The 21,206-nt window shown below is 33.4% G+C and overlaps 1 protein-coding gene across 2 annotated transcripts in view; it reads right to left on the bottom strand.

The window, feature by feature from the left end:
• LOC111425859 (Guanine nucleotide exchange factor in mesoderm) overlaps positions 1-21,206 on the bottom strand; it is a 124,006-nt gene that overhangs the window by 84,214 nt on the left and 18,586 nt on the right. Inside the window, exon 1 of one of the 2 annotated variants that reach the window (XM_071194280.1) lies at positions 7,813-7,852. The exons of the other annotated variant lie outside the window; for it this stretch is intronic. Coding sequence (XP_071050381.1) covers positions 7,813-7,837 — 25 coding nt within the window. The 5' untranslated portion in view covers positions 7,838-7,852. Of the gene's footprint in view, positions 1-7,812; positions 7,853-21,206 lie in introns of those variants that run through there. 2 annotated transcript variants of the gene reach the window in all.

Genomic DNA, 21,206 nt, shown 5'->3' with positions numbered 1-21,206 from the left:
GCTACGATGAGTAGAAGTGTCAAACTACTTCCAGGAATCTCACAGGAGCCTGTATAGGTAATGTATAATCTATTCTTTGGGGATATGATAAGAATTACAGCGACGTGATCAAGTCTAAGATCTAACCTTTTTTATTGGCAAAGGTCAATCATTTACAGATATTTCTTTAGACTCGGAACAAAATTTAAACGCAATCCCAAAAATACTGAAGTGGAAACTTCCATACTAAGATTACCATGTCCAGCTTTGATTTCTTTGATTCACTCCCGGTTGATACACTTTCTAATTATTCTGCTTGATCATTAACAATTATGTTCTGGTGATTGTGGTTGTTGCTCAACATCTGCATCAAATAGCAACAAACTTTTTCAAAGTAAAGAAGTTTTTGTCAAGTAATCTGAATATATTTTTAATAGATTTAAGCATTTCTTTTTTAAGTTACACCCAAAATTTATTCTGTTCCACTTCCGCAGTATAGTGTGCATAATAAATCATTATAAGATTAGCATATTAGATTATTAATGACTTCTTGTGTAACAATTAATTAAAAAGCTTCTTTTGAATGCTTACTTTCCATATTTTTTATCAGGTAGTTAAGTGGTTCGTTGTAATTGACATCTAAAATTAGCTCGGCCATATCCAAAACACTTTCGTTAAAATTTCTACATAATTTATCCAGTTTACTTGATGGAAGGAGCCTGACACAAAAACCTCTAAACCCATTTTTGTATGTACCCACCTCGGCTCGGGGGCATATGGTTTTGTTCATTTACATAAAAGCGCCATACGGTTTCAAGATACGTACTTGATTGTATACAAACAGTCTTTCAGTTAAAACTTGAAATCATTTAAAAATAATTTTAATTCGCATTGCGTATTATAATAATGTCTCTTCGTAAAAGCACAATTCTATTAAATACAACATGCTTTTAAAAACAAGATAATTTTCCATTGACAAAGGTCGATGTATATGTAAATATATAAAACACGATACTTTTGACTAAACTTAAAAGCACATTGATGTTCTGTATCGGGTTAGATAGAAATCGAGTGTACTTGTGTGAAGCCCATAACCCATTGCCTACAATACCAGTGTTTGTCCCGTTTCTCCCGTTCAAATACTCCTCGTTTTGGTTGTTTAATGAAGACATATATGCACATGTGTACGTCGACATGCGTTTCGTAACACGGCTCGATCTTCTTTTTCTCGAAAGCTATTTTTAGACGACGACGACCGTTGTAAGAAACGTTTTCTTTTTCTACTTATCTTCATGGATCTCTGACCTCCACACTATATGTATATAGATGTAGTAGATATAGGTATTTTTCGTGGTCAAGAATCAAGAGGGCGTCATTGTGTGGGCGCAAAATCAACGATTTAAGAGACTACACCAGGGAGGATGATCATTAATGTCACTGTTCGTGAAGCCACTCTATTTTTAAACATCTCAGGGTTATTAATTATTCATGAATTCTGCTCAATCTTGTACAATAAATTATTTAAAACATTTTTTTTAAGAATTCTGCATTAAAATTTATTATTATTAATAATTTATAATTTAACCTAAAATGGTTTGGTTTATGGTCCATTTCGTGTAATTAGAATCTCCATAACGTATATGAAACAGTCGTTATAAAATCTAAATTTGAGTGGAATAGCCATTAAGTACTATTATTTAGAAACATCGCGGGGTCATTGGTTATTACATTTCTCACCCTATTCCCAAACGGAAACTGCTAAATATGGAAAAGCTCTCTCGTCGATTAATAACAGTTCATTGTCTAGATGTTTATCGGAAGCCAGATAGTCAATTATAATCGTACAACTTTAACAACGAAAATAGGACGTGATACCTACAATGTAAGAGATAACAAACATTTTCTTACCAACAAGAATTTCTCGACGTTACTTTCAAATCCGATATATCTTTAAACCGGAATAATTATCTTTATTTTCGGAATCTGTTCTCATTCGAAATGATAATGAGGAATGCGTTGGTGTTATTGGTGATAATTTTTTTATGAGGAGTGAAAAACGACCGTGAACGGATTGCGAGATACCGAAATGAATTAAAAAAAGCTTGATATTTGGCAATCGACGTGCGAATGCGTATAACCGTTAAGCGGACGATAAATGAGACATATTTACGAGTGCCGTTATTGGAAGATATTTATTTATCGCCGATACGCCAATGATAAACGATTAATCGATATATCTCCTTTATGATTAATACATTTTCGCTGCAATTTAAATGTTCTCTGGTATATACAAACCCTTGGTATGCACGCAATCTACATTTTACTCTGTATGTAAGTGAAATACAGGTATTTCAGACATATTACTACATCGTAATCAAGTGCACTTTACACTTAACTGTGAAAAGAAATTAAAAAAATATATCATTGTAGTAAATAATAAAATAATAATGAAATCTAAATCTAATTGTTATAAACCTATAATAACATTTACAACTATAGGTACTAACTGTAAACGTCCTTCCTTTTTACACGAATATCCAGCACTAAGAAGTCCGTTAGTCGGTATTTCTATCCAGTAGCATCCAAATCGTTTCTTTTACGGAACTGGCGTGGTTTTTTTTTTCGGTAGTTAGATACACGTCGGATCGACCGTGACTCAGTCTGCTAATGATCCTGTGAATTTCAGGAAACGACGTCTCGGCAGTCTTGAGATCTTATCTAACTGGATAGAGTCTATATATGTGAAAAGAATCCGTCGAGTAACTGTCAACGGCTATTAAGCTTTTTATCCCGGGATTGTAAAGCTAGTGGGAAAAATGTCCAGTGGGAATAGCGCACATCTACTTTGTGTCGATATACTATTTATTTATACGGTCTGATTTATCGTTTCTCCATATATCCATACCAGGTTGCTTTATACTCGTGCTATGAGAGTGCTGTTATGCGGTTTCTTTGTCGGGTTCGATTCAATGTGGGAAAATATGAGTTCGGTTCAGTCGTAAATATAACTTCTTGCCTATGAAAATAATACCAATTACAAGTCTGTTTGCGATAGAGAATTATGACCGTCAAGATCTGTTGTATGTGGTAATTTGAAATTGATAAATTATAACTCACACAAACGTCTATATAGGAGTGTGTTGTGGCAATAGAAAGACGGTCCAAAAACGAGGCTGTCTATTTTTAAAACTTCACTATAAACACACTGACACATATATCAACATTTACCAATCACTCGTTCATACCACCTTATCAACCAGTCCTAAATATATCAAAGGATGCCGTCAGAAAGCAGCTAGTCCATCAATCAGAATAGTGTAATTAATTAAATGGGATCTTACGCCGTTGCTGTGCAGTCGTAAGAGTTCGTTCTTCTGGTAGTTCGTCGTGCCGGAACGGTTAAATCAAAATAGCATCTGACCCACTTGGCCAATTTAAGACAAAATAATCACTTAACGAGCACATAGGGTGATCGGACCGTTTAGAAAAAATACGGGCCCATTCCGAGGAGACAGGCAACCATAAATGAAGACAAATCTCGCGCGGCTTGTACTGCGCGATTTATTCATCAAACGAACGTTACATTGAATTGATATATGATGTAGGAGGTCGAGATCGAGACCTAGAAATTCTTCACGCCTGCAGAAATGCATCTATGCTCATAATTGCACCCGTTCCATTCAATGGTTACTTAGGTTTGTCATCACATAACGGAATCTTGTATATACAAAATTATCGTCTTCAAAACGTTAATTCAATACTCATTTATTAAATTGTCGAAACATCTTTATATGCAGATGTCGTTGTTAGTATACTGAAATTTATAAACATAAATAAACTTCGTATCTACAGCAATGTATATTTAGATTTACAAAGTTAAATATGTTTAATGTAACATCAATATCGTTTTATACTTTTTTTCAGTATAGAGGGGTTAAATATGCTTTTGCTAATATTAATGTCGTCTAATAACTCTCACTTTTTACAACGTAGCAATGCTGCTTCCAACAATGTTCAGACGACGAAATAAGGAAATATTTGGCTGGCAAGACTCTGAAACTAGTAATATTGTAGGATTAATGAGTTTTGTAATCATATAGAGAGCATCCCGATTCGAAACCAGTCTTTTGGTTATTTTTTACCAAGATTTTGTCTTCAACCTTGATCTTTGGACCATTTATTTTACGGGTATAACTACATATCTTTTGATGATCTTGTTGTCTCCTTGGTGTTTCAGGATTCAAGTTAGATCTTCTAACTTTCTAGATCTAGTTGAGCAGCTTAAAGTAAACATTTCAGTAATTAAGATTATGGCACATTATTTAGCAATATCTGGCGATACCAAACAGGTTAACACTAATAGTTTCAAAGTGTCGAGCAAAGATGCGTTTGAGGCACTTTTCTTTTTTCTTGGATTGATACAACCAATCATGAAACAAACGCATTCAAATGGCAGAAGAAACCTCATTCTGAGAAAATATTCGGAACATAACGACTTAATTATTATTGACCTATGTAAGCAGTATTGAAAGCAACATTCAGTTGAACCAAAAAAAGATGTTGATGGTTAGTTGATACGCATAAATAAGCGTATATATACTTGCATATAATTGCACAAAAGTTTCATTGCTACTTTGTCAGATGCCTGTAGAAGTGATGACATAGACATAATATGTTCTACAAAATCTAGTTTTGCTGTTGGATATATAAGTAGTGATGATTAGATCTGATGGCCTATCTAATCTTGGTCAGATTCTGCCTTGAGGTTTGTACAACACATAGGAAAATGATCACTTTTCTATCAATCAAACAGTATAATGTTATATAATGTTCTGGTTCTATCGCATTTTAACAATGTCTCTACTAATGTAGCAAGGATATCACAAGAGTACAAAGTATATGAAGTTTGTATGTGGGTTGCGTAAGCGTCAACAGGTATTGTCCAAACATCTCGATTAGCCCTTATTTATCGATGTCAGAAAACATTACTCTGTGGCACGCATTTACAAAAAATGTCAAAAACATCAAAAACGGTTTTATATCATTGAATACATAATAAAATCACTTCAAATTCAGATTAAATGTTGATGTAGATAAATTATTGTGATATTTTTAAAATCCTCAAGTGCGATGAATTTACTTAAGTCCATACATATAAAAAGAACTTTTGTTTTAGGTGTTATTTAGATATACACTTTACAATTCAAGCGTTCTAAATCTTAAAAGCGACACTAACGTCCGCTACGTATGGAGTTTATTACAATGACCTGACTATGTCCTCCTCTCTTCTTGGCTTGATGCTGGTTTGATTGAACTGTCAAGTGTACGCGATGCGGGTCAGCAAACCTGCCTTTCTATTTATAGATTTCGCAAGCTATAAATATGTTGCGTTGAACGTCGCGTAGTAGTAATCAATCATAATTTTACTGCGATATATCTAGAACTTATTTATTTACTAAATTAAAAAAAAAAGAAAACACAATAGTATATCTGTTGCTGTATAGAATTTATTTTTAATTTGAAATGTTTATTGTTATATCCTTACACGGCGACAACCAACAGGAAACTTTATTGATTGCAGTGTTCAATGAACTTGCCTTTTAAAATTACTTATTTCACAAATATATAAGATAGAGTTATTGGAATAAGCATGAAAAAGTTGTTACATTAGTTGTCGTTAAAGTTAAAACTTGTAAAACATTGAAGTATCCTAGTGAAAGGTGTTTTATTACATAGAAAGTGGCGGGTGGTTTATATGTTTACTTTTATCGTTAAAATTTGCTGAATTCTTTGTCAATTAAAAGAAGAAAAATGAAAATTTATTATACAATAAAATATCGTAATGAAGTTTGATGTCTTATTCTATTATTGTACCCAAGAGTTTATATGTATATACAATAATGTTATAGTTTATCATAAACCTTTTATTTTAGAAAAATCCAAAAATATAGAAAAAAAGAAATCTTAATGATTCTAGCAAGGGGGACATCCAAGGATGATCTAGATGACCTTCTGATGATGGAATGGGGAATAACTTTAAAATTTTAAAAGGTAACTTCATATTTTTATTGCAGATTCGGGTTTAATTCTCGAAAATTTTTCAACAGTTCACCAAACTATCTCTACTGTAATCCTAATTTAATTAATACCACGCATGCTGCTACTGCGTAATCTGCTGACCAGCTATCATGTTGGAACCAGAACTCTTCAAGAAAATAGCATGCTGAGAAATCATTTCATGTATTTAGCGCTTCTTGTGGTGCTGGATATTTATTCCGTTACTTTTTGAGAAAACTTTACTTGCATTTTTAAGTCATCGCCATATGCATGGACACATGATACAGATGATAGTTTCTAGATCCTCATACAAGAAAATCCTGATTGCTGCGATATGTCTAGAACTGCTAACATATTTATTTGATTGTTTTCTCTGCAAACACTAGCAGCAAAATGTTACTCAACATGTAGAGTTACAGTATCCACGATATTCTTCCTATATTCGCTCTAAATAAATGATTTTTAGTTTTGTTTTTCATGCCATTCAATTAAGAAGTTGCTGAAGATTAGAGCGTGATTTAAGAATTTTTTGGTAAATCCAAATATCTGCAACAAAAAAGGAATGTGGCCATTTGAAATTTTAAAGTTATTTTTCTTTAAAATTTTACCTTCTAGATGGAGGAAAGCTATCGTCTGCTAGAATTGATGCTACAAGTAGTGGAGGAGTCAGTAATCAATCGTTACCATTTAATAGTTCTTGGTGTTGTTTCTATACTACTAAGCATATTTCCAAAGATGAATAGTTTTTCTATAAAGATATATTATTCAAGCAATTCGTTTAATAGCAAGCCGTGATAAGTCAACTACAGGTCAATTTGAAGACTTTTTGATTACAGCAACTTTGGTATTGGGTCGATACAGAACCCTATAAAACTAGAAACTAAGCAATTTGGAATTGTTGCCAGAATACGTTAATAGAAAGATCATCTCTCCACAAATAATGACAAAATTTATTGGGTTATAAATTTGGATGGGAATAAAAATGTTTTCTGTACTTTCATCCTGAAAGAAGTAATATCACGAAGTGGTTACGAGTTGCTGCTTCTCAACGTACAGTTTAAGGATAAGAGTAAAGGTGAGAAACTTCTTTGTCAGAGATTGAACTTTCCAGTATTCTTGAAACGGTTTAGATGCTCCTTAATGATTAATATCACAGAAAGAATTTTTGCCTAGAACGGTTTCTGAAGAAATATTATAATAGTGAGTCTTCGGTTGCTGTTGCACGTCTGCCGATTCTATTAAATAGCGTTATTAATTTGTTAGTCAGAAATTTCGCGGCTATATTGACGAGGTGTAGAGAAGATGCTGGATTTGACAGTTATAAAGCCTTTAGATAATTTAGGCAGGAGTCTTGTTTTATTACTTAGAAAAATAAATGATACTTGTTGGTATCAATCGTTTTAGTTGAATCATCACGCGATAATGTATTGCCTTTACAAGTTGATTACACGAGCGGCAGATGAAATAATTTGCTGCTGATTAACTTACTTCATTAATAAATGTAAACGTCTACCATACTCTCCATTGCTGTCAAAACCGTTTACCTTAAAATCCCTCAAATTTAAATGTAATTTATATTTAAATCTTAACATTTGATTGTATTCTTAAATCGTACAATTTCACCCTTTTAAATTTGTTGATGCTGTTTAGATATAACAGTATGATAGTTTTTTTATCGATTGAGACCTCTCTAAGCTTGGGATCTCTAAGAATACCACTTCACATGCTTCATGGTTAAACAGCCACTACCAGACGTCCTTTATCTTTATTCTTTACCTTTATCATGACCGGTGCAATCCATCTGGACGTAGATGAGGGCGTTGAGCGTGGGCCAAACGCACGCACTCGCGGTCTTCGATTTTATTTATTCCCGTTTTAAAATGCTCTAATACCATACAAGCGGCTATACGAAGAGATTGGAGTAAAGAAACGATCGAAAAGATTAAAGAGCAACTATCCGCGAACGCAACAACAACGTTTGAAAAACGTGCTTTCTCGAACCTCACCAGTTGAGGACTGTGGACTCCGGTAAGAGGAGATGAGGAACACGTCTAACATGGAAATAATGTTACGCTTTTCCTTATTCGGAAAGTCCAGTACAACCAGAGATGCCGACCGACCTCTGATGGTCTCTGGACTCCGTAAGACGCGGCTCCGGTTTTCTTCCTTTTCTGCTGGTTGTGGCTCTTTGCGAGCACACGGCAACGCACTTCTTCGTGGTCACTTTCTTCTCCTTTATTTTTTTTCTTTATTACAATTTTTTGTTCGTTCTGCGCTGGGCCAAATTTAATCGCCTCCGGTTATCTTGAGACAGGTAGCAACCGGACATTCTTCGTGGTGCCAAATTTGGAGGCGATTGGTTTTTTCGCTTGCCGAAACGCGAACGTTCGTAAATCGTCCACGGTGGAATTGGACTGACGTAAATGAGGGTCATAAATCGTTCGGATTGTTTTACGTAATCGAACGTTGCGAGCCGCCAAATAATTATTCGAAAAGTGGCATCGTAAATTAAACAGAATAATAACAGCGATTCTCAAACTGTAGGGCGTGCCAAAATTTCTTGAAGGTATTTATTTTTTAAACTGGTTTCTAAAGTTGGTTTAAAACCACTGAAATAACACACAAAAAAATAGAAGTATAAAGTATTTACTTATAATAAAGTAACAAAGATCTATATTATGATTGGATCGAAATGAACAGATTAAGTTAAAGTTTTGCCTCTAGCGCCTCTAAAGGTAAAAGACGTTTAACCTTAAAAGGACTTGGAGATGGATAAAAAATGAAAAGCTGGTATTACCCAGATTATTGCCTATCGTTTTATTTATCTATTAACCCAACTGGTATAAAGTTAAAAAACTTCTATACCGGGAGCTTCGCAGCTTGCGAAACACGAACGTTTCATTATGCGGCAAATGTAAAGGTAAAATTTTAATGATGCGTTTCAAGCTTAGTTTACCAGAGATGTTTTCAATTTGTCATCTCTAAAAGGATAATTGGTAAGAGTTCATAAATCATGCTTTGTTGTAAATACATTATAACAAAGTATAGACAGGTAATTTTAAAATTTTATATACAAAATTAAATTTTAGAAACTGTGTAAGTACCAAACCAAAAAAAAACAACAGTGGAAGGAATAACCTTCCGTTTCACATCTACAATCCCCTCATCTATCAAATGAAATGTCTCAATGATTTAACTTTAAATTCGAATAGGCAGGCTTTCGTTAATTTACGACTTCTTGCCAATTATCCATTTAGAGATAGATAGTAATTGAAGAGTTTCTCTTGGAAACAAAACGTCCGTTCCCTTGTTTTGAAATGCATCGTTAAGATTGGATCTCAAAGATACACAACTCACGGTATTCTTGTCCGCTTCTTTTAAGGACAATATTGTTCGTATTTAAATGTACTGCATTTAGAAACTAAAGACAACCTCACAATTACACTCTAACTATTTACATAAAATAAATAATTTACTTCACAGCGACGTAATGTGATATAATCTTTTCGCCGTAATAATATATCAGTAACATTGTAAAGTGTTAATATAGTATACAATTAGAAAAGGCGATGAATCAAAACTGAAACAACTTAATCAAACCCAATAGAAATTATCCGATCGAAACTTAACTATGAGATTGTTGGTTTTGAATTCAGGTCAAAGACATTAATCACTATGTAATATTATCATGAATAATATGTGTAATGAAGATTTAAGGGCTAAGGTGGTTTGTACAAACTATTACAGTCAATTAATTATTAAAAAACTAGTACATTTTAATGAAAATAATTATTAAATAAGAAAAATTTTAATATAATTGTCACCTTTAAAGTATATTTGCTCAAGAGCTTTAATATTTACTTTTGGAAAAGTACTGGAAATAAACATATAGTGCCTTCTTAATATAGTCTTCGTTGAGTTAACTACCATTTTCAATCTGCAACTGAATTCCTAACCATCTTCTTTATTCATGTTGTTCTTATGCCGATGAATCTCTATGGCCTCTCTTGTCATCCTTTGGTTATTTTCGTCTCTGGCTAGCAGTTTATGTGACAATATTCTGCCACTGTTGGATCTTATTCAGTCGGGCATTTCTCACATGCTCCTTTATGCAGTACAGCTCCCTTCATTGGAGTTAGTTTATCTTTAGCTATCGAAAGAGCATTCCGATTTTTGCTGACCGTACCGTATTGTACCACGATATCGTTCTTCTTCAGGCGCCTTATAATCCGCTCCATCACACCTGAAACATAAGGGAGGCATCGTTCAGAAATCCTTCTTATTATTAGTATTCGTATGTAGATACCTGTTCGTGTGCATCTTCTTCCGATACACCATATTCCAGTTGAAATATGTATATATTTTTGCGGTCTATAGATGGCAGTTACTGCCTGTAATTTGTAGGTATGGTTTGACAGTTGACAGCTCAATACAATCTTCAGCTATAGCTTGCCATATATAGTTATGAATTGTAACTTGCTACATGCTGGATAGTATCTAGTGTATACTATAGGATAGTATATGCCAGTATATGTCTACAGCTGTAGTTTATAGTACACACCTTATAGCTATGAGCCATAGTTTTCAGTCTAATAGTAAGTAATCTGCAGTTGTTTGCCATGCAGTGTGTTACAATGGTTTGCAGTCTGCAGCTATACTTTCCAGTATGCAGTCTACGCTTATAACTTGCAATCTGTAATTTGTAGTACTTTTTATGCAATCATGGCTAAAGTTTATATTATGCGGCCTATGATGATGGGTACCTATCATTGGGAGTATACTTGAAGCTATAACCTGCAATATACAATCTACAGCTATGGTATGCAATATGTAGGTGTACTTTCAGGTGTTCAGTCTGCAACTATGGTTTGCACAACATCTAATCTGCGTCGATGATTAGCAGCATGTAGTAGTTATAGTTGCAGTTAAAATAAGTAGTCTGCAATTATGATTACAGCCATTGCTACCAACTATTATTATAATTTTTATATTGTTTGAAGAGTGGTTGTTTCAGAGATAGGATAAAATATATGATTGAACCTAATTTTGTTGAGATTAAGAATAACTTAAATTTATTTAGTACTTAAGACACAACAATTTTTGTTTGCAACTATTTTTAATACAATATGTTAGAAAATACGTTAACATAAACTTTTTCTATTGAAAATATTGAACAACTTTGTGAAACTACAAAACACAGTACATACAAAATAGAGTATATGCTTAAAAATTTAGCAATCAGTACAAGTTGCATAAGAAATGTTATCGATATTTATATAGATAACGAAAGAACTGCGACAACAAACTGCAGAATAACACGCTCACGATTGAGCAACGTTCGGAATGGCAAGAACTAAGAGTATCTGATACAATCGTAACAATATACACCTATTTCGCAACATCGCAAATGTTTCAAATACGTTTTGTCCGCCCACAAACAAGCAAAATGAAACGACGTAGAGTGATTTCAACGATCACTCACGACAATACAAGACAACAACTATCTATATGTAGGTATACTATACGATTTATTCTTATTTATCAGTAAAAATTTATAGGCTATATAGATATTTAAAAGCCGCTAGTTGCCTCTTCAGATAAGTCAATGACATAAAAACTATGCATCGATCTCGAAGACGTGTTATACAATCTGTGCCGGTTGATGAATGGTTCTATTGATGCGCCGAAAACGTATCAAGACGTAACGGTGTCAAGGCGGCAAAAGAGTCTGAATAATAAGAAAGATGCTGGAAAGAGGGACCGCGTTGATATGTCGAGGCGGTTCTTTTGAAAGCCCTTCGTTGAATCAACATTCTACCATTCCATATACGTACCGGCGTCGGATTCCATAGGGCCAATTACCAGGTGCCCGCCCCGATTGCCATTTGTAGATCGATAATTGTCGTTGTCCTTTTTCGCAAGCCACACCAGCCGTAAGAATTAAATTTAAATTAAATCGCAACGAAAGGTAATTGTTGGAATGTTTTAGGGTTTTTCTTACTTATTGTATAATAAGGACAAATTCCACAATTAAATTTATTTTTAACTTGAACTTTATAACAATTAATACTTTTAGCAATTAAAATGTCAACTTTCCTTTGGCACATTAAATTGTTTTAACTCATTATGTAGATAAAAAAATCCAATACAAGAAAGGAATAACCATATTCAAAACCGGAAAGAAACTATTCATCAACTACAACCTCAATATTAGATAGTAAAGTCCCAGGTAACATACAAAATAGAAATTATTTGTCAGGAAATAGTAAAATATAATTAGTGATGTCCATAAACGATGAGCTTAGTGGCATCGGTGAAAATTATTAACTTAAATTATGATGGAAAATAAAAAAATATTTTGTAAACTGAGTTCATTGTCACTTGAATCTGCAATATACTCTCTCTCTTCGAAATAACGTTCACGTTTCGTTCGCAACACTACTTACTCATGATGCTGTGAATAAAATCCCAACAGGTGGCGAATGGAACGGTTTGTAAGGAAAACCGGACGCAATTCTATACGTACCTGTAAAGAAAACGAAATGGAGTTACTATATTTAGAACGGAAGGAGATGAATTGCGGCCTCGACCAAGAAAGGTTTCAATTAAACCCGCCTCGGTTCATTAAGTCGCATCTCTTTTAGTTTAATCGATAATCATTTAATTAATCAACTAATAATTCATTTGATTTTAGATATCAATTTTAATGTAATTATTTATAGAATTTTTTTTTCTTTTTCTCATCTCGTATTAAGAGATTTATAAAAATAAAAAAATTCTTCATTGAGGTAGCACATTGAGGTATCGTTCTTAATGAACCTCATAGTCTTTGACATGTATCATAATAAAGCGAGCAATAAATTATTATTTCTTTAGAGTCTTCGAACATTACCGCAGTAGCACGCAATGTAATAAATTGCTGCCTTCCTGCAGTCATCTTGACAAGATTAATATCGTGTACCTATAAATTCCCGCTTACTGATTTTCCGCTTTTTGTTCAATTCCAGCTTTGCGAACATAAATTCACACAAGCGGCGTTTTATTGCACATCGAAATATTTATGTGTTCAAATTGTGTACCAACACATCTAAAAACTTATACTACGCAAAGAAATTGCATAGTAAAAAAATGTAAAGCTCTTTTTAATAAAGATTAATCGTATAAAATCAGTTTGATTTTTTCTTAAAAAAAAACGAATTGTTGATAAAGAAAATAAATGATGGTCAAGTCCATCAAGGCCTGTCCAAAGCCAGGTTGAAAAAGGATGATGGATCATTCATTTCATCTGGCAAGGATGATACCACGATGTAGGGGTTCCAACTAGGATACGGTGAAGCTGTTAGATGTTTGCTCACCAAAGACTAGAACTTTAATCAAAAATTACCTGGATCTCCAAGTTGGGGTTGAAACACTGGGCCTACTTCACAGCCTCGAAATTTAAATAGAATTTCAGGATATCATTGCAGTTGTTGCATTGTCATAAAGAAACGATCTTTGGAAAATTTTTGGACCAAGAAGAAAATTAGAGAATGCGGTCGAAAGAATTATAAAATAGCAAAAAGTTGATATTGCTGGTCTTACAGAAACAGCATCAAGTATGTAGAAGATTATATCTATATTTATAGTAGAATCCCTAAAAGACAAGGTAAGTAAGGGAGTGACCTTATGGAGAGAATAAAAGATAGATGTTATGTAGAGTAAGGATCTTGGTGATCTTGTACCATCGTGGCGAAATATGCAGTTTAAACACAATCTGGTTATTACTGTGCCCCTACAGAAGTATTGACAGTCTACATCTACATGGACATTCTAAGGAAAAAATTAGTTCAGGAATGAAACTAGGCTAAATCACAAAGGCGAAAAAATATAACATAGACTATAAGGAAAAGTTAAGGTAGTGGCAGGACTGGTTATTAAGGATAGTCAAGAACTTTACTTTTACTTCAACATTTTTTTTCTCAATATTTTTCCAATCCAACCCAACAATTATTATACATCATTTTAAAGTGAAAGCTTTGAACTTTAATTTAGAACAAGCCTTATTCCTTAATTTCAATAAATACGGCTTCCAGGAATTTTTAAATTAGCATCTTTTTTGACACTTTTAGGTTACACGAAAATGCAAGTTTTATGTCAACATTTTTTTTCTCAATATTTTTCCAATCCAACCCAACAATTATTATACATCATTTTAAAGAGAAAGCTTTGAGCTTTAATTTAGAACAAGGCTTATTCCTTAATTTCAATAAATACGGCTTCCAGGAATTTTTAAATTAGCATCTTTTTTGACACTTTTAAGTTATACGAAAATGTAAGTTTTACTTCAACATTTTTTTTCTCAATATTTTTCCAATCCAACCCAACAATTATTATACATCATTTTAAAGAGAAAGCTTTGAGCTTTAATTTAGAACAACTCTTATTCCTTAATTTCAATAAATACGGCTTCCAGGAATTTTTAAATTAGCATCTTTTTTGATACTTTTAAGTTATACGAAAATGTAAGTTTTATATCAACATTTTTTTTCTCAATATTTTTCCAATCCAACCCAACAATTATTATACATCATTTTAAAGAGAAAGCATTAAGAACTCATTAGTTAAGGATTAACAGTCAAGAACACATGACTTGTGTGAGTGATCGTTTTATTGTGGCGAATAATAGAACGGAAATGGGTCCAATGCGTAAGATTTCAAGGAAGAGTAGCTAGTCAAGGAGGAGTCGTTATTATGAACTGAGACGAGGAACTATGAATCTTAAGCAAGTAAGGGGAGGTTTGCAGAAAAAAAGCAGGGAGGTTTCAATTGTTGGTAGTAATTGACTTTAACTTACATATATGTTAAATGTTATGAAACCATCTCCCTCTTCAATCTAATAGACTTTTACATAATGCCTAATCGCATAAATGCAAGACCTCACCCTAACTTTGAAAGAAACTATGGTTCACCACAACTAAAAGAAAAAGCTTTCTGGACTTTCATTAAGAAAATTAAAGGTACGAAACTCGGTTCTCGAAATCATTAATCTAACATAATGAAAAATATGACTTGAACTGATTCTAGATAATTAAAATAAATAGCATTATACTTTAAAATGGTAAAAAAATCAATACAATCTCACAAAATTACATCTTTTCGAAAACATTGTTTCTTTCTTGACCAAACCCAAAAAAGTTCTTTAACCCCAAGTCGAAAATATACGGTTCATTGTGCATTCTTTTTTTTATAACCCACACAATTCGAAAAATATATTACGTTTCATTGTGTAAGCTTGGTTATCCATTCGTTTTTCTTAAATAGACCATATGGCTCGTGTGTAAATATGCGCGCTTTGTGGACCGTAGCTCGGCCTCTCCGAGACTGTTTGTCATTACACGGCGTGTACATATGTTGAGATAGAATTCAGAGATGGGTCGGCGAGGAGCATTGTTTGGCATTTCTTTTTGTTTGTAGAGAGGAGAGTTGGCGCATTCGATTGTCGAAGAAGTCCTGTATGCGGCTAACAACGGGACGTCGGCATCGTCTTTAATATTTAACATTCAATTAACATCTCGACACGCGGTTGAACGATTCTGCTGAATTTTAACACGCTGATTATAGTCGATGGTCGGTTTAATTACGTTTATGATGTCTAAAGTATTAATTTCTTTTATTTTTAATGTCGTATTTTGCAAATGGATTTTTTTATTTTGAATATCTTCGTTGATGTGTATAAAAATATTCTTTCCTTTCAACACAAGCATGTATAAAATGCAATGACGCGTATCATATTTTAACCACATGCCAATGACCCAATTGGTCATCGAACAATACTAATTGATTATGTGAACTATTATAACAATTGAAGGTTGTAATAACCTCGGCGATCAAAATGTGGTTACATAAGCAAAGAAAATAGAGATTACGAAAGGTATTCGCAAAGATTACTTTTCATATATCATCTAACGTTTTTTTATTATTCAAATTCATTTATGCTTCGAAATTGTTATAATGCAACTATAAATTTATACGGGTTATTGACATTTTAGCTTTATTCTCACCCATAAAATTTAATAAACACGACAACAGCTCTTTAGTATACGGTCTCGGCTCCTAACGCGAAACATCGTTCGATTTAAGCGGCCAACTTATATGCGAACACGTTCACGGCAACTGATTTAAAGCTTTACTGCTCTTACTCATCCTTTAAAGCGTTAGATTTTCCATTTATCACGTCGAAAACTGTTGAAAATCATTTTAATCATCCTTTTAAAATGCTAAGAATTAACAAAAAAAATTAAAATGTTAAGTTGACTTATTTAATAGAGATGGTAACCCGCGGTTCTTTGGTATACGATCTAGGGGCTCCTAACGCGAAACATCGTTCGATTTTAAACGGGTAACTTATATGCGAACACGTTCCAGCCGACTGATTTAATGCATCACCGCTTTTACCCATCCTTTAGAGCGTTAGATTTTCTATTTACGACGCTGAAAGCGTTATAAATAACACCATTGAAACTTTCTGAACGCGTATTTGCATCGAAACGAACCTCTAAGGACCATCTTTAAATACTCATCTCCATCAAATAAAATTCATATACAATATGCGGGACGTTAATTTATTTTGCAAATTGTCAGTAAGGTCTTCGGTGTCATATTGAACAGATTGGTATTTGCGTACACGTTGAAGACCCGTTTACCACATCAATTGTAATTGAAACGTCGATAACCATGTTGAGATTAGTTGAGAAGTCTTGAGATTATAATGAAACTGTTAAATTGAAATTGATTTAACACAAATATTGAACACCACTTTTTATTTATAATCATATAGTTATTATTACTTAGATATGAGGTCTGGTGTATTTTTATTGAACTAAAACTAGAACTAACACTAATAAAAAACTTTCTAGTTCTAGTGTCAGTTCTAGTTTTACTTGTTATTCAGTGCCAGGTTGTTGTATATCTTTATTGAACTAACTATAGACCTAGAACTAGAAATATTCGAGTTTAGCCGCACGTCTCTAAAGATGGCTAAACCCGAATGATTCTAGTTTTAGGTATAGCGTTAGTTCTAGTGACAGTGCTAGGTTGTGCTAGTTAACACTAGTTTTAATTAATAGTTAACACGCTAGATTGTTGTATATTTCATTTGAACGAAAAGTACAACTAATACTAGACATAGAACTAGAAACATTTGGATTTATTCTAGGTTTAGTGTTAGTTCTAATGCTAGTGTTAGTTCTAGTTTTAGTTGTTCTTCAATTATTGTATATTTTTCATTGAACTAATTCAAGAACTAACACTAGACCTAGAACTAGAAAGTTTCGGCTAAACCCGATTATGAATGATTTAGGCGCGCCCCTTCAGAAAAATTTTCATGAATTTTCATGTATTTAGATATAAGAACTTACATATTGTGTAATCAACACTTTACTCAGCTGCCCTTACGATGGTTATGGATAGAATGTTTACATTCGCTCTTCAAATCGTCTCATACGCAGTACTTTCAAGAACCCTTTATGTAAACGTCAATTTATCAAAAGAGCGTTTGGTAAGCATATATTGAGTATACACCCAGTCGTTGTGCTATGCTAGGAATTGTGTTTATATTAGAATTTGTGACGCAATTTTCAAGAAAAAAGTAAACACTATTGGGTATTAGGTTTATTCTTATAATTTAATGCTAATATTACAATTTTTTTTTTCATATAGAAGAAATCTTATTGGGACGAGAATTATACGCACAAATCTACACTAATAATTTTATAGTTTTATTTTTAAATTCTTTTAACGTGATAGGTTTTGTACCGCCTACAGTGACAACAGCAATTTTCTTGAAAGAGCTTTAACAGCGCTTCGTGTATAATTACCGGTTCGAAATGATTATACATGTGCCTTCGGGGGAATGAATTTTAAAAGCTCCAACTTGTAAAGTATAGATGTTTACTGATTAGATCGAACGTTACTTTATATGCAAGTATTTTATTGCTTCGTGACTCATATGTTTTTTGCATTTCGTGTTTTATTGAACATAAAGTCATGTACATTAGTTCCATATAGGTATTAAATTGTAATTTTAAATGCATAAACAAATTTACTGTATTGTACGTTGATGTTACGTAACCAATTTGTTGCTAACAAGCAGTAAGAAGTAAATAACACGATCATTTGTACAAAGATGCATCTGATAGAGAATACGTGAAAAGATTTATTCCGTGCCCTTTTAGGAGTTTGTAAATTGTCTTTTACAACAAGTCGTACTTTATATCTGTATATGTACTTCCTGGTAGTAAGCCGCGAGATTACGCTACCTTTTTGAGCGTTGACCCAAAGCAGCCACAATTACAATGGGCACGTTGTGCATGATATTAGCATCATACATCAGATTAAGTTTAACAGTTACCGTTCGTTATTAAGCGCGAGATTTACGATGGCGACGCTTTCGAGCGACAATAGAAATCTGATAGATGCAAATTTATGTGGCGTAAATTGCAAAAAGTCGCATCTGAAGAAAGGGCATGACGTAACTGTTACAGCTTAGAGTGGCATGAATGCTTGGGGAGAGACAAATGGGCGGTTCTATAAACTGTATGTTGTGATTTCTATTCGCTATTGTGTTATTATTAAACTAAAATAGATGTTATGGTATTCATTTTCAAGGTGTCATTGCTTCAAACCATCCATAGCATTACAACATACTTACATACAGAATAAATAATTTTATGTAAATCTATTAAAATGATGATATAAAAATAGTAATTAATTTTAACTCCTTGTCTTATGTGTATGTTCTTCATGAATCATAAATAGTATATTCATAACCCTTGACAGTCTCGGTTAATATGAATTCCTGATATGTTCCTCGGAATTATACGTGGGCCCCACACGAGTCGACGTTGATTACATCTCTTCATTGTTGAATCGGTAATAAACGCCGGCGAAACGTAAACCGTTACGAATATCTTGACATTACGCAATCTCTATCTGATGGTTGGCTGCTGTTTCATTTCTAAAGAATCCATTCGCCCGCGGGATAAGGTATCACATCTCGCAAATGAAAAGGATAAAAATTCATTTTCAACTTCCGAGTTGGGTACCAAATTACACAGGGAGGGCATTAAAGCGACGAGAAAATTATAGCGGTGAATGAAATGATCATTAGGCGAACGTTTACGTGCTTTTAGAAGATCAAGTCTTGGGTTTGGATTACGGAAACTAACGGTATATGATACACAAATCTTGTCTTACGTATTCGTTAACATATTTATTAGAAAATAAGAGTAAAGTACTTTCACATCTTTATGAGATGACCTTAAATGTCAATCAAATTAAGTCCGCTTACTGCCAAAATATGATTTGGAGAACATACATTTTAAGCCTCTTTTAAAAGGTGCGTAAGAATACGGTTTTAATCGCTTAATCTGATTTATTTGATGTATGAACGTGCTTGTGTGTCATCGTATTAGCTGGAGAATATAAATCCTCTGATTTTTTACCTACCGGGAAGTGAGACAGGTGAAGTACATATTCATTTAATTTAAAATTAATAAAAATACAACAATATTTATAATTATTTCAGTATAGATAAAGACCATACGTATCATATAACGATGACTTTTTGCTCAAAAATACTTTGAAAATCTTCAACACTTATTACATCCTGAAGACATTAAGCATTAGTTATCTAATGAATTTTGAAATCGGATACTCAAAGAAATGGTATATCTCTCTCTCGTTTTATCTTTAAGGGTATCGCTTGCAAAATTTCTAAACATGAAGGCATGAATAAAAAATAGCAGTGGATTTCAAAAGTTAACCATCTATAGATGTTAGTAAAGCCGGTCTTAACGGAGGCTCAAACAATAAACGCAAAGGCCGAAGATCCAAATTTTACTCTCATATTTTAAACATTTCTATGAAGAGATACATAGCCAGAAATCCTACTTTTGACATTGTCAAAGATTCTTAGTCCTGATTTGAAAGTAATATATAACGTACATTTCATAATGCTCCTGCTATACAGGACACTTTACAGAATCACTTTGGAGATAAGGTAAACTACTCTATTACTTTTTTTTTGCTCTAATTGCTCTAAACTTTATTAATTTTGAAAAATCAAAAAAATTCTTTTTAATTTAAATTGCACTTTAATATGATAAAAATCACGTGCCAAAGTTTAAAAAAAAAACATATACCGAAGAATATGTACATTATGTAAATACTTATGCGAGCAAATGTAGAGCAAATCACGAGGAATGACCACTTAGATTTTGCGTCACAGAAGCTAAGCCGTATGAGAATTTCAAGATAAAAAATAATGCATAAATTGGGTGCAGAAATGGATATGAAAAGTTGACTGGAAAGCTAATAATGAACTTGCAATTTGTTCCGGCTTAGCTATACGCAGAAATTGTACCAATACTTGTGGATGGAGTCAAAATAGTAATAAACCTTTCAACCCTATCGTCTGCGTGTTAACTCCAAAATTTATTCCCATGTACTTGAACACAAATACTAGATTTGCATCAGTTATGTAAATTAAGGTTGGGTTTAAATATGGGCATTAAAATCGGCCCAAACACTTATAATATGTGTTGCGAGATCGACGCGAAGAGCATTAGCAAGGACATTTTTTTCCCGACGTTGTAAAAGTGGGAAGAATCGATAAAAAATCGGAAAGGAAGGAAAAATAGGAGAATCATGAGAATCTGGGAGACCGATTTTATGGTGCAGACACTGTAGATTAATGGTATAATGAATTTCTGGAATCAAATCGAAATCTCGAACTATTTTTGTTCCATTGTCTTGAAATTTTTACTGTGACATATACTATTTAATACTTGGATATCAAAGGTCCTTGCGTTGATTCTCATTAGTCTTTTCGTCTAAATGGGCTTGTAAAACTAAGCGGACAGTTATGTTCGGAATATAGCCAAAGAAATTGTAGATTGTGTGCAAAAAGCAAAATAAAGGTGCTTCTATGTATCTACTTTTTTCGACGAGGAGGCGACGTAGCAATGCAATTGGATTGCCGACCGGACGTGAAAGCTCTGTGGGACATGTGTTAACTAACTGGGACTAGCAAAAATAGTGTCACTGGAGGTGGTTCAAAGCTATCTATGTCTTAGTTCTCTACGATAACACGTCACAACTACGATCAGAACTAAATTAATTAATATTAAAAT

Source organism: Onthophagus taurus, chromosome 2, assembly GCF_036711975.1.
Source record: "Onthophagus taurus isolate NC chromosome 2, IU_Otau_3.0, whole genome shotgun sequence".
NCBI classification, from domain to species: domain Eukaryota; kingdom Metazoa; phylum Arthropoda; class Insecta; order Coleoptera; family Scarabaeidae; genus Onthophagus; species Onthophagus taurus.
The sequence above is the reverse complement of the archived record's forward strand: the minus strand, read 5'-3'. Positions and strand labels throughout refer to the sequence as shown.